At 42.5% G+C, this 12,073-nt stretch overlaps 1 protein-coding gene across 7 annotated transcripts in view; it reads right to left on the reverse strand.

The window, feature by feature from the left end:
• Positions 1–12,073, reverse strand: part of LOC109911635 (liprin-beta-2) — a 231,286-nt gene that overhangs the window by 81,412 nt on the left and 137,801 nt on the right. For 6 of the 7 annotated variants that reach the window (XM_048607121.1, XM_048607120.1, XM_048607119.1 and 3 more), the window contains 2 exons: positions 10,069–10,155; positions 3,475–3,588 (listed from right to left, as the gene is read on the reverse strand). In XM_048607121.1, coding sequence (XP_048463078.1) covers positions 3,475–3,588; positions 10,069–10,155 — 201 coding nt within the window. Of the gene's footprint in view, positions 1–3,474; positions 3,589–3,825; positions 3,917–10,068; positions 10,156–12,073 lie in introns of those variants that run through there. The other variant, XM_048607123.1, reaches the window with a different exon arrangement.

Below are 12,073 nucleotides of genomic sequence, written 5' to 3' on the forward strand. Positions count from 1 at the left end.
TTATCATCCAACTCAGTACCCTGTTCCAATTTTTTCCCATATCCTTTGATTCCTTCCATCATCAGGAGTAGATCTACATCTTTCAAGAAGGTTTTAAATGTTTTGGTCTCAACGATTTCCTGTGAAAGACAATTTCATAGGCTCACCACTCACAGGGTGAAGAAGTTCCTTCTCACTGTTTTTGTCCTAAAAGGCCAACTACTTATTCTTCGAGATTCATTCCTGGTGCTGGACTCCCTAGTCATTGAGAACAGCCCTCCTGTATCTACCCTGCCTCACTGTTAGAATTTTATAGCGTTCTACAAGATATGCCCCACCTCATTCATCTAAACTCCAGCGAATATAGTCCTAACTGACCCAATCTCATCCAATATCAGTCCTGCCATCCCAGGAATCAGTCTGGCAAACCTTTGTTGCACTCTCTCAGTAGCAAGAACATCTTTCCTCTGATAAGGAGACTCAAACTGCACACAATACCCCAGATATGGTGTTACCAAGGCCTTGTGCAGTTGCAGCAAGACATGCCTGCTCCTATTTTGGAATCCTCTTGCTATGAAGGCTAACATACCATTTACCGTCACCAGCTATTGCCCCTGCCTGCTTACTTTTAGTGACTGCTGTATGAGGACACTAGGTCTTGTTGCACCTCCCTCTTTCTCAATCTATTACCATTTAGACAATAATCCGCCTTGCTCTTTTTTATACCAAAGTGGATGGCCTCTCATTTATCAACATTATACTGCGTCATTCATGTATTTGCTGACTTACCTAAATTGTCTAAATCACACTGAAGGTCCTCTGCATCCTCCTCACAGTATACTCTCTCATCCAGCTTTGTGTCAATTGCAAACTTAGAGGTAGGACACAGTGTCTTCATCTAAATCATTAATACATATTGCAAATAGCTGGAGTCCAAGCACTGATTCCTGCATTACCCCACTGATCCCTGCCTACCACTCAGAAAAAAGAATTGTTTATTCCTATTCTGGTATCCTGTCTGCCAACCAGCTGTCAAACTATTGTCTGCTGAAATCTCCAGTCCCATACACTTCAATTTTGCGTGCTAATCTCTTATGTGGGACCTTATTGGAAGCCAAAGTGTAACAAGAAGTGTACAGTGAAGGAAGAGAGGCTACTGACAATGTGTGTATGATTCAAGTTGGGAAACTGATTATGAAGACTTATTTATCACAAACTAACAAAAACTACATATTGATACATTTCAAGTTAAAGGATTCAGAAAGAATGAAAGAAAAGAGCTTCAGAAAATCAAAAAAAAAAAGCCCCCCAAAATTTAAAACAAAAAGGCCTTGAGAATGTCCCACAAAGAATCTTTGAAGTAAACTAAATATTTTGACCCCTACCAATGTTATTGTCCTTTATTGCATCCTGAGAGATGAAGTTCTACCTTCTCATCATATTCTTGGTTAAAAATCACATCCAATAATTAAACATATTGTGTACTTCCAGAAGAAAAAAGTTAGTTGAAGTCCTCCCAAATTTTTTTCAAAACTGGAATAGCAGTGGGTTTCCATGCAAGTCTTAAAGTTCAAGTGTTTGTTAAGTTGTTTTGGGGTGGGGTGAGGAGTGCACTTCAGATTTTCACTGAGTCTAAGTCACAAAGTTATGGGTCTATTCCCAGGCTTGAGCAGACTATCTAGACTTGAACCCTCCCCACCACCCCGCAACCACTTATTGGAGCTGATATCATTTGAGAGGAGCTAATAAACTGAAGCCCCATTCAACCTGTCAAAAATGTGTGCACAAATCTATTCCCGCCATGGTTCAGTTAGCAACAACTTTTATTTTAAAATCCGTAGTTTTTGGCTTCAAGTCCTCCTCCAGAAATTCTGGTAAAACATCCTTCCTGACATCAAGTGCAATACAGAGGGAGAGTTGCATTGTTGGAGATGCTATCTCTCAGATAAACAGAGGATCCTTCTGTCCTCTTTCGTGGATATAAATGATCCCACGATGCCACTTTGAAAATGTTCAAGGGAATTGTACCTTGTAATCTGTCCTTTAGATTTATCCTTCAACCAATACTACTAAAAACAGATTGTCTGGACATTATTACAATATAGTTTGTAAAAATATGCTGTACCATTTCATTCATTACAAACAATTCAAAAGTACATAAATGGCTGTAAAGCTCTGGCCATCAATGGTGCCAGAGAAATGCAAGTATTTATTTTCTATGTGACAGCGAGCTCTTTTCTCTGTCCTGGCCAAAATCTTTCCCTCTACCAAAATTGCATGGACCCTGCTTGAACACCATGTTTCATTCATTAATGAAGTAGTAACTGGAATTGATAGTTTTGTTTACAGCTCTTCAGGACCTCCCAAGAATGTTTATAATATTTGATATTCAAGCTCTATCTAGGCTCACTCAAAACATGCATTTAGATTTTAAAAAAACATATTTAAAGGAACATGGTTAAACCATAAATGTTCTCTTTCATCTTCTGCTCCTCCTATTATAGTATACGTTTTAATTACTCCTCAAAACTATTAGACCAAAATTTGAGAAGCAGCATGTTTGTGCTGAATTAAAACATGTTTAAAGGAAAAGAAAAATATTTAGATTGTTCACCAGGCCAGTCAAGCAGATTTTGCAAAGTTCCTCTGTGGGGAAAACAACTTCCATTTATTATTTTTAAAAACTTAAAAAGGCCGAATCTTCAGGAAGAAGATTTATTAGCTTCCAGCAGACAGAGCTGCATTTTCACACAGACACATTCTGTTCCACTTAAATCAGCACTTTCTGGAGGCAATGCAAGGGAGCACAAAAAAAACACGCCCATCAGCCAAGTGACCTCAACCCTAAAAACATACTGCTAAACTTAGATTTACTCCTCCTAGTTTCTTTTCACAGAGTAGCATGTCAACAGGACGTGGTGATTCTGCCCCTTAAGACTGTGTTCTGCCATTCAATTAGATCATAGCTGATCTGTGCGTTAACTTGATTTACTCATTTTGGTTCCCTAACTCATATTAACCAGCAAAAATCTTGTAATTGCAGTTTTGAAAATTGATCCCGAACTCAACGGGTTTTAGAGGAGATTTTGAGATTTCCACAAGGCTTTGCAAAAGTATTTCCTGACATCTCCCTTGGGTGACCTACCTTTGATTTTAAGATTGGTCCCCCTTGATCTGGACTCCCGCCACCAGACGAAGTGCAGTAAAGAGAAACTATTAACTTCATTAATCATACAACAATCATCTCAATTTAATCAACCACTTTTAATCTTTCATATATGAGAGAGTACATGCTAGGTCCTTCCAACGTTTTGCATAAATGAATGCAAATCAGTCATTCAAATTAAGCAATGGAAATAAAAGAGCACCAAGGAAGCATTTTGTGCTTTGAAAACACACTTGGATGGAAATAGCTTTGAATTAAAGAGTAAATTGCACTTCAGAGATCAAGTAAAATTCCACTAACTACATAATGACATATTCCCTTAAACTTGCCTGCTGTAGCATCTCTTCAGTTGAGCTGAGTTTCAGCTGATGTTCCTCCAGACAAGCCTCCAGGTCTCTGATCTTCTCCCCTTGGGCCTCCACCTGATCTGTTAGCACACTCACCTATCATCAGAAGAGAGTGCAGAAAGAGAAGTTCACACTAATTGCGATTAAAAAAAAAGGACCTCAACTTAACTCAGCTAACCAGGAAATAAAGTGCTTTTAAACTTATCAGTCAAAAGGAACAGAATGTCATTTCACTTTCCAGCCTGTAACTAACTTTACGGCAGCTCCAATCGGAGTCTGAGTAATAATTTTGAATGCCTGTCTGACTCAGAGTAGATGAGGAAGTAGAGTTACTTGAGTCTCAACTGGATCTATTCACGTACGCCTATCTCACTTGCCTATCACAGAGCTCTTTTGCAGCTCTGTACAGAAATGTGGAACCTGGGTAGTGCTGTGGTTTGCACCCAGTTGACTGATAAGATTCGCACTGGGTCCAACTCTGAGCCAAGCAAGCCGCGACTTGAAACAGGAATGCAAGTGCACAGCAAACAACAAATATTAGGATCTCAAGCTGCTGGCAAGTGTCCCAGCAGCACACCGTCCAACAGTGTGAAAGGTTACAACACAAGCTTTTGTTTTAAAATGTCTACTTATTGGTCGTGTATTTGGAAGAGTCAAAGATCGCGTGTGGCATTCAAATGAAGTAGGTTTAGAAGTGGAGAAATAATTCTGCCATGGACACATAGCAGCCTGGTGGCTCAAACAGCTCATTGGTTAGCACTGTGGCCTGACCGCACTAGGGACCTAGTTCGATTCCACACTCAGGCAACTGTCTGTGTGTGGAGTTTGCATATTCTCCTTGTGTCTGTGTGGGTCTCCTCCGGGTGCTCTGGTTTCCTCCAATAGTCCAAAAATGTGCAGATTAGACAGATTAGCCATGCAAAATACAGGGTTACAGAGATTGGGGGTCGGGGTAGGTCTTGGTGGGATTCTCTTCAGAGGGTCAACGTGGAAATGATGGGCCAAATGGTTGCTTCCATACTGTAGGGATTCTATGATTGTATGACACAGGAGTAATTAAGCCCCCGATTTTTCCATTCAGTCTTAATTTCTTTGTATTCTTACAGCACATGATAAATTCTCTTGTTCCTATTCAAAACAACTACATAGACATGACACTGTAGCACCTTCATTGGGTGGAGGGTGTCATTACAGCATATACACTACCCAACATCATACCCAACATAGAATGATACAGCACAGAATGAGGCCACTGAACCTGCGGCAGCTCTCTGAAAGAATTATCCAGTTAGATCTACTTCCTCTGATCTTTATGAATGGTTTTGATTTCTTGTCCCTCCAAGTATTTTTCTTGTCCAATTCTATTTTGAAAATTTCTGCTGAGTATGCTTCCATCCCTCTCAGGCAACATATTCCATTACAAGATGTGGGTTTGAGAACTGATATGGAAAAAGGAGGAAAAAGTGTGGCACATGGGAGGATTTTAAGATCATAGATTTATATTTACCTTGGGTCACTACTTACTGGCTTCCAAAAAGGAGCAACTTTCGCTATTGAATAATGTTGGTTTTCATACTGGGATCGAAAGGACGCAGGGGATCTGCAAGCTTAGAAGTCTATTAAACGATCATCAGATTTTTGCATTTGTGGACTGTCAGCCTTTAATTGGCTTCACGTGGACCTTATACCCCACCTCCCCCCACCTTTTTGCATGTGGTATCTCTGGTGTGAGTATGCCTCCATCAAGGTGCTGTTTTTCTGACACAGCACTGCACACATTATCTCATGTGAAAAAAGAAACCGAGCATGGATACTGTGGCATTGAAAAGTCCAATACATATGACAGCTCACTTTTTTTTTCCCCATTCATTTGTGGAATGTGGGCATCGCTAGCTGGCCAGCATTTCTTACCCATCCCTAGTTGCCCTTGAGAAGGTGGTGGTGAGTTGCCTTCTTGAACTGCTGCAGTCCTCCTGCTGTGGGTTGACCCACAATGCTATTAGGGAGAGAATTCCAGGATTTTGACCCAGCGACAGTGAAGGAACCGCGGTATATTTCCAAGTCATTATAGTGGGTGACTCGGAGGGGAACTTGAAGGTTCCTATATGTCTGATGTCCTTGTCCTTCTAAGTGGAAGTGGTCATGGGTTTGGAAGGTGCTGTCTGAGGATCTTTGACTTTCTGCAGTGAATCTTGTAGGTAGTTCACACTGCTGCTACTGAGTTTTGGTGGTGGAGGGAGTGGATGCTTGTGGATGTAGTGCCAATCAAGCGGCTGCTTTATCCTGGATGGTGTCAAACTTCTCAAGTGTTGTTGGGGCTGCACTCATCCAGGAAAGTGGGGAGTATTCCATCACACTCCTGACTTGTGCCTTGTAGATGGTGGACAGGTTTTGAGGAGTCAGGAGGTGAGTTACTCGCTGCAGTATTCCCAGCTTCTGGTCTGCTCTGTAGCCACTGTGTTAATGAGTTTCTGGTCAACGGTAACCCCCAGGATGTTGATAGTGGGGGATTCAGTGATGGTAACACCATTGAATGTCAAGGGGTGGTGGTTAGATTGTTTCTTATTGGTGATGGTGATAGCCTGGCATTTGTATGGCGTGAATGTCACTTACCACTTGTCAGCCCAAGCCTGGATATTGTTTCATTTGAACACGGACTGCTTCAGTATCTGAGGAGTCACAAATGGTGCTGAACATTGTGCAATCATTGGCGAATGTCCACCTTCTGACCTTATGATGGAGGGAAGGTCATTGATGAAGGAACTGAAGATGTTTGGGCCTAGGACACTACCCTGAGGAACTCCTGCAGAGATGTCCTGGAGCTGAGATGATTGACCTCCAACAATCACAACCATCCTCCAATGTGTCAGGTATAATTCCAACACTGGAGAGTTTGCCCCCTGATATCCATGTTTGAACCAAGGCTATAATGAGATCAGGAACTGAGTGGCCCTGACAGAAAACTGGGCATCACCAAGCAGGTTATTTCTGAGCAGGTGCTGCTTGATAGCACTGTTGATGACACCTTCTATCACTTTACTGATGATCGAGAGTAGACTGATGGGGTGGTAATTGGCCGGGTTGGATTTGTCCTGCTTTGTGTGTACAAGACATACTTGGGCAATTTTCCACGTTGTCGGGTAGATACCAGCGTTGTAACTGTACTGGAACAGCTTGGCTAGGGGAGCGGCAAGTTCTGGAGCACAAGTCTTCAGTACTATTGCCGGAATGTTGTCAGGGCCTGTAATCTTTGCAGTCTCCAACCATTTCTTGATATCACGTGGAGTGAATCGAATTGGCTGAAGACTGGTATCTGTTATGCTGGGGATCACTGGAGGCGGCTGAGGTGGATCATCCACTCGGCACTTCTAGCTTAAGATTGCTGCGAGTGCTTCAGCCTTATCTCTTGCACTGATGTGCTGGGCTCTTCCATCGTTGAGGATGGGAATACTTGTGGAGCCTCGTCCTCCAATGAATTTAATTGTCCACCACCATTCACGACTGGATGTGGCAGGACTGCAGAGCTTAGATCTGATCCGTTGGTTGTGGGATCGCTTAGCTCTGTCTATCACTTGCTGCTTTCGCTGTTTGGTGTGCAAGCAGTCCTGTTTGGTGGCTTCACCGGGTTGATACCTCATCTTCAGGTATGCCTGGTGCTGCTCCTGGCATGCCCTCCTGCACTCTACATTGAACCAGGATTGATTCCTGGCTTGATGGTAATGGTTGAGTGAGGAATATGCTGGGCCATGAGGTTAGAGATTGTGCTGGAGTACAATTCTGCTGCAGTTGATGGCCCACAGTGCCTCATGGATGCCCAGTATTGAGTTGCTGGATCTGTGCGAAGTCTGTCCCATTTAGCACAGTGTTAGTGCCACACAACATGATGGAGGTTATTCTTAACGTGAAGGCGGGACTTAGTCTCCACAAGGACTGTGCGATAGTCACTGTTACCGATACTGCCATGGAGAGATGCAACTGCAGCTGGCAGATTAGTAAAGATGAGGTAAAGTATGTTTTTCCCTCTTGTTGGTTCCCTCACCACCTGCCACAGACCCAGCAATTATGTACTTTAGGACCTGACCAACCCGATCAGTAGTACTGCTGCCGAACCACTCTTGGTGGTGGGCATTGAAATCCCCCTCCCAGAGTACATTTTGTGCCCTTGCCATCCTCAGTGCTTCCTTTAAGTGTTGTTCAACATGGAGGAATACGGATTCATCAGCTGAGGGAGGACAGTATGTGGTAATAAGCAGGAAGTTTCCTTGTTTAACCTGAAGCCATGAGACTTCATGGGGTCCTGAGTCAATGTTGAGGACTCCTAGAGCAACACCCCACTGTTCCTCCCCCTCTGCTGGGTCTGTCCTGTCAGTGAGACAGGACATATCGAAGGAAAGTGATGTTGGTGATTCCGAGAGTATGACTAAATCAGACTGTTGCTTAACTAGTCTGAGAGACAGCTCTCCCAATTTTGGCACTAACCCCCAGATGTTAGTGAGGGGGACTTTGCAGGGTCGACAGGGCTGTTTCTGCCGTTGTCTTTTCCGGTGCCTACGTCGATGCCAGATGATCCATCCAGTTTTATTTCTTTGAGACTTTGTAGCGTTTGGTACAACTGAGTGGCTTGCTAGGCCATTTCAGAGGGCAGCTAAAAGTCAACCACATTGCTGTGGATCTGGAGTCACATGTCGGCCAGATCAGGTGAAGGTGGTAGATTTTGTTCTGTGAAGGGCATTAGTGAACCAGATGGGTTTTTCCAACAATCGGCAATGATTTCACGATGATCAGTAGATTCTTAACTCCAGACATTTTTTTAAATTATTGAATCCAAATTCCACCATTTGCCGTTGCCAAAACATCAAGTGGGTTTCTGAATTAATAGTCAAACGATAATACCACTAGGCCATTGCCTAGTAATGTAATGAAAGTAATATTAAGCTATTACGTGCCTGATGAATGCAATATAAATATTACATTCATCAGGCACATAACAGCTTAATATTAGCCCAGATACTTATGTTACACTGAGAAGCATGCTTCCAGTAGAGTGCTATGTTTCAAGTGATCTGAGGTTAGATGGAGTATGAGATCTTCATAACTTCAGGGCACATACTACAATTAGGGATGACATCACTAGAATATCTATTAAAAGCATCTGACATACAACAACCATCTTGCTCCTAAGAGCCACCAATCAATTAAATAACTGCAAAGCTTGTCTTGACAGCATCAACAGATTTTTTTGGCCAATCATGAAGAGGAGATGCAGATAGAGCCTGGACTTTCAGGCATGTTACCGTGGCCAAATCACAGGTCCAGCAAACATGTGATAGACACAGGCTGTTCAAACTAGAGCACCTAACCCTCATTAATCCTCCCCTTTACCACCAGCATGGACAAAAAGCGACATGGCGTGGGCCTCCTCTACCACAGGAGAAATTAGCCATGATAATACTGGCACAGCTAGCTTGAGGGACTGCAGGGTCTTCTGCTACTATTTCTTGAGCTCTTACAACAAAGACCAAGTCAAACAACCCTGTCCTGCAGTCCTCATGAACATGTGAGAACTTGAGTCAAAATTTGACAAGGGGTGTCCCACAAATTTGTGCAACACAGCCTGACATAATTACATGTACCGAGTATGACCTTACAGTCAATGTCCCGGACAATTCAATTACCATCCCTAAGGGAGTCCTCTTCCACTGGCAGAGCAGGCAATACAGAGAGGTGGTGGCACAGAGGTATACACAGTCAAAGGAGCAAGCTAGGAGAGTTCATCGTTGAATCTGGACCCCATGAAGTCTTATGGCATCAGATCTGACATGGGCAAGGAAACCTCCTGCTGGTAACTACTACTGTCCTCCCTTAAATCATAATTCAGTGCTTCTCCATGTTAAAAAGCACTAGGAAGAGGAGGACAGCAAAGTCACAGAATGTTATCTTGGTGGGAGACTGCAATATCCGTCAAGAGTGGCTCCAGGGCACCATTACTGACTGAGGCCTGCCAGGTGGTGCAGGAACTAATGAGTGAGGAAAAACAACACGACCCTGTCCTCACCAATCTTTCTGCTGCTGGTACCTCTTTCCACAGTATTAGTCGGAGTAAATAACTGAGTATGTGCAAGTTGGAGATTAATAGATTTTGGGACATTAATGAAATCAACAGACATGGAGATAAGGAAGCGAAGTGGTTTGGAGGTGCAAGATCAGCCATGACCTTATTGAATAGTGAAGCAAACTCTAGGGTCTGTATGGCCCACTTCTACTCCTGTTACTTGTATTCATTGGAAACTAAAATCAGTGAAGGTAAAAAAACACAAAGTCATAACTACAGCTTCATATCAACACAAGTACCCAGGAGGTGGCCTTCATATCATTGAGCCTGGTCTCCCATTCAATATGACAATGGCTAATCTGCATTGTGACTTCAGTTAGTCTCCTTGGTTATCCACAAGTTAAACTTTACCCATGCTTTTTAAATTTTGGTCAATGTGTTGCTGATTCCTGGCTTTCAGGATGAGGCGGATCTGCATACTTGTGGGATGGGATGGAACAGGATATGGTCGCAAGAGAACTCACCTGTAGCACCAGGCACTCCCTGTCACTCTCCAATCGCGTCAGTCGCTCTCGGCAGGTTTCATTATTCACAGCTGCACGATGATTGCCCTAAATATTAAAAATGAAATTAATCAAACTGGTTCGAACGACCCCCTCCATCACGCAATTTTTGGAAGGTGTGATATTAAAAGTTTGCAAATAACAGTGACAATATTCATTGTTTCAAGGGGCTGAATGGCCCCCTTCTGTGATGTACCATTCTACACTTTATTCACTTTTGTAACGTAACCAAATCACGCAAATTCAGTGCTTACCTAAATTCTGTTGTTTATTTTCACAGAATTCGAGTTTTAAAACGGAGTGTGATAACTTGAGTGAGTTAATACCCATTGCAAATCTATGCTTAAAACCAAAACATTTCATTTGGCATCTAAGCAGAAATGACAACTGTGCTTCACTGCTGGACGTTCAAGATTCTGAATCTGAAGGTCATGGGTTCAAGTCCCAGTCAAGAGACTTGGGTGCATAAGTCAGACTGACACTTCCAGTGCAGTACCGAGAGAGTGCTGCACAATTGGAGGTGCCTTTCATACATGACTTAAAAACTGTGGTCCCACCTGCTCACTCAATTGTACGTAAAACATCACATGGCACTATTTCAGAGATCTGAGGAGTTCACTTAACCACCTTAGTAGAAGACACAAAACTCAGAAATTTGTGAACTATGAGGAGAATAGTGATAAACATCAAGAGGACACAGACTGGCTGATAAAATTTGATGAAGACAAAAGTAAATTGATTCATTTTGCTGGGAAGGCTAAAGGATGACAATACAAAATAAAGGTGAACATATAAAAGAAAGGAGTGCAGGAACAGAGACTCAGGAATTTAATGTACACAAACATTTAAAAAGTGACATTGGCTGTGTAAGGATGAACAAATGGTTAAAAAGGCATTTGGGATGCTGAACTTCAGTGCAAAAATAAAAAGGAAGTTATAATCAACTTGTACAGACAGTGGTTTGGTTTTAAGTGGAGTATCCATTCTGGGCATTGTACTGCAGAAAGAAAGTAAAAGGATTTCAGAGGCGGCGGGGGAGGTGGGGGGTGGGACGCAGAAAACATTACGAGAATGGATTCAGGACGAAGATTTTCGTGACATGGACAAATTGGGAAGCTGGGCTGTTCTCAGGCTTTGAAAATATGAGAGGTCTGCAAGGAGTGGATAGGGAGAAACTTCTCTCATTGGAGAAAAGGTCAAAACATTTATGCTGATCAGTTAGAAAAAAAGCAAATGACATTTATGCAACTGGTTAAAGATCTAGAAAACATTACAAGAGAGTATATGCTGGATCCAGATTCCACTCCTGCTTTCAAAAAGGAACTGGATGAGAATGTGAAAATGACAAAATTTGCGAGGCTATGGGGAAAGAGTTCGGTATTGGGAATGGTTGAGTTGCAATCCAGCACAGACACAATGTTCTTCAGTGCTGCAGCCATTCTATGAATCAGATTCTAAATGATAGACATCCCTCAAGTAGTATCACTAAAACAGATTATCTAGTCACTTAAGAGTTTGCTGCATGCAAATCAGCTGCCACATTTCTTAGTGTATATCAGTAATTACACATTAATAGTTTCTCACTGGCTGTAATGGACTTTGGGATGCCCTGGTATTCTGAAAGGTGCTATATGGATGTACTTTTTTAATAGGATCCCGTTGACTACACGATGATGGAAGAGGACATTCAGCCCCTCGAGCCTGTTCTGCAAGTCAGTTAGATCACGGTCCATCTCAATTTCCTTTCCTGCCTAAGCTTCATACCTTTAACAGCAAACACCTAGTGATTTCAGTGTGGAAAGCTCCCAAAACGTTTCTGCATTTACAACCTTTTGCGAGAGTACGTGCCAGACTTCCATTCATGGAATAAAGTATTTCTCTATTGCACACCGGAGAAGCCAAACTTCAATTTTGGTATATCATGCTACAGCAGATTGTATTGGTTTTGCCCAAATCAAAACTAGCA

Source organism: Rhincodon typus, chromosome 17, assembly GCF_021869965.1.
Source record: "Rhincodon typus isolate 14 chromosome 17, sRhiTyp1.1, whole genome shotgun sequence".
Classification (NCBI taxonomy): Eukaryota; Metazoa; Chordata; class Chondrichthyes; order Orectolobiformes; family Rhincodontidae; genus Rhincodon; species Rhincodon typus.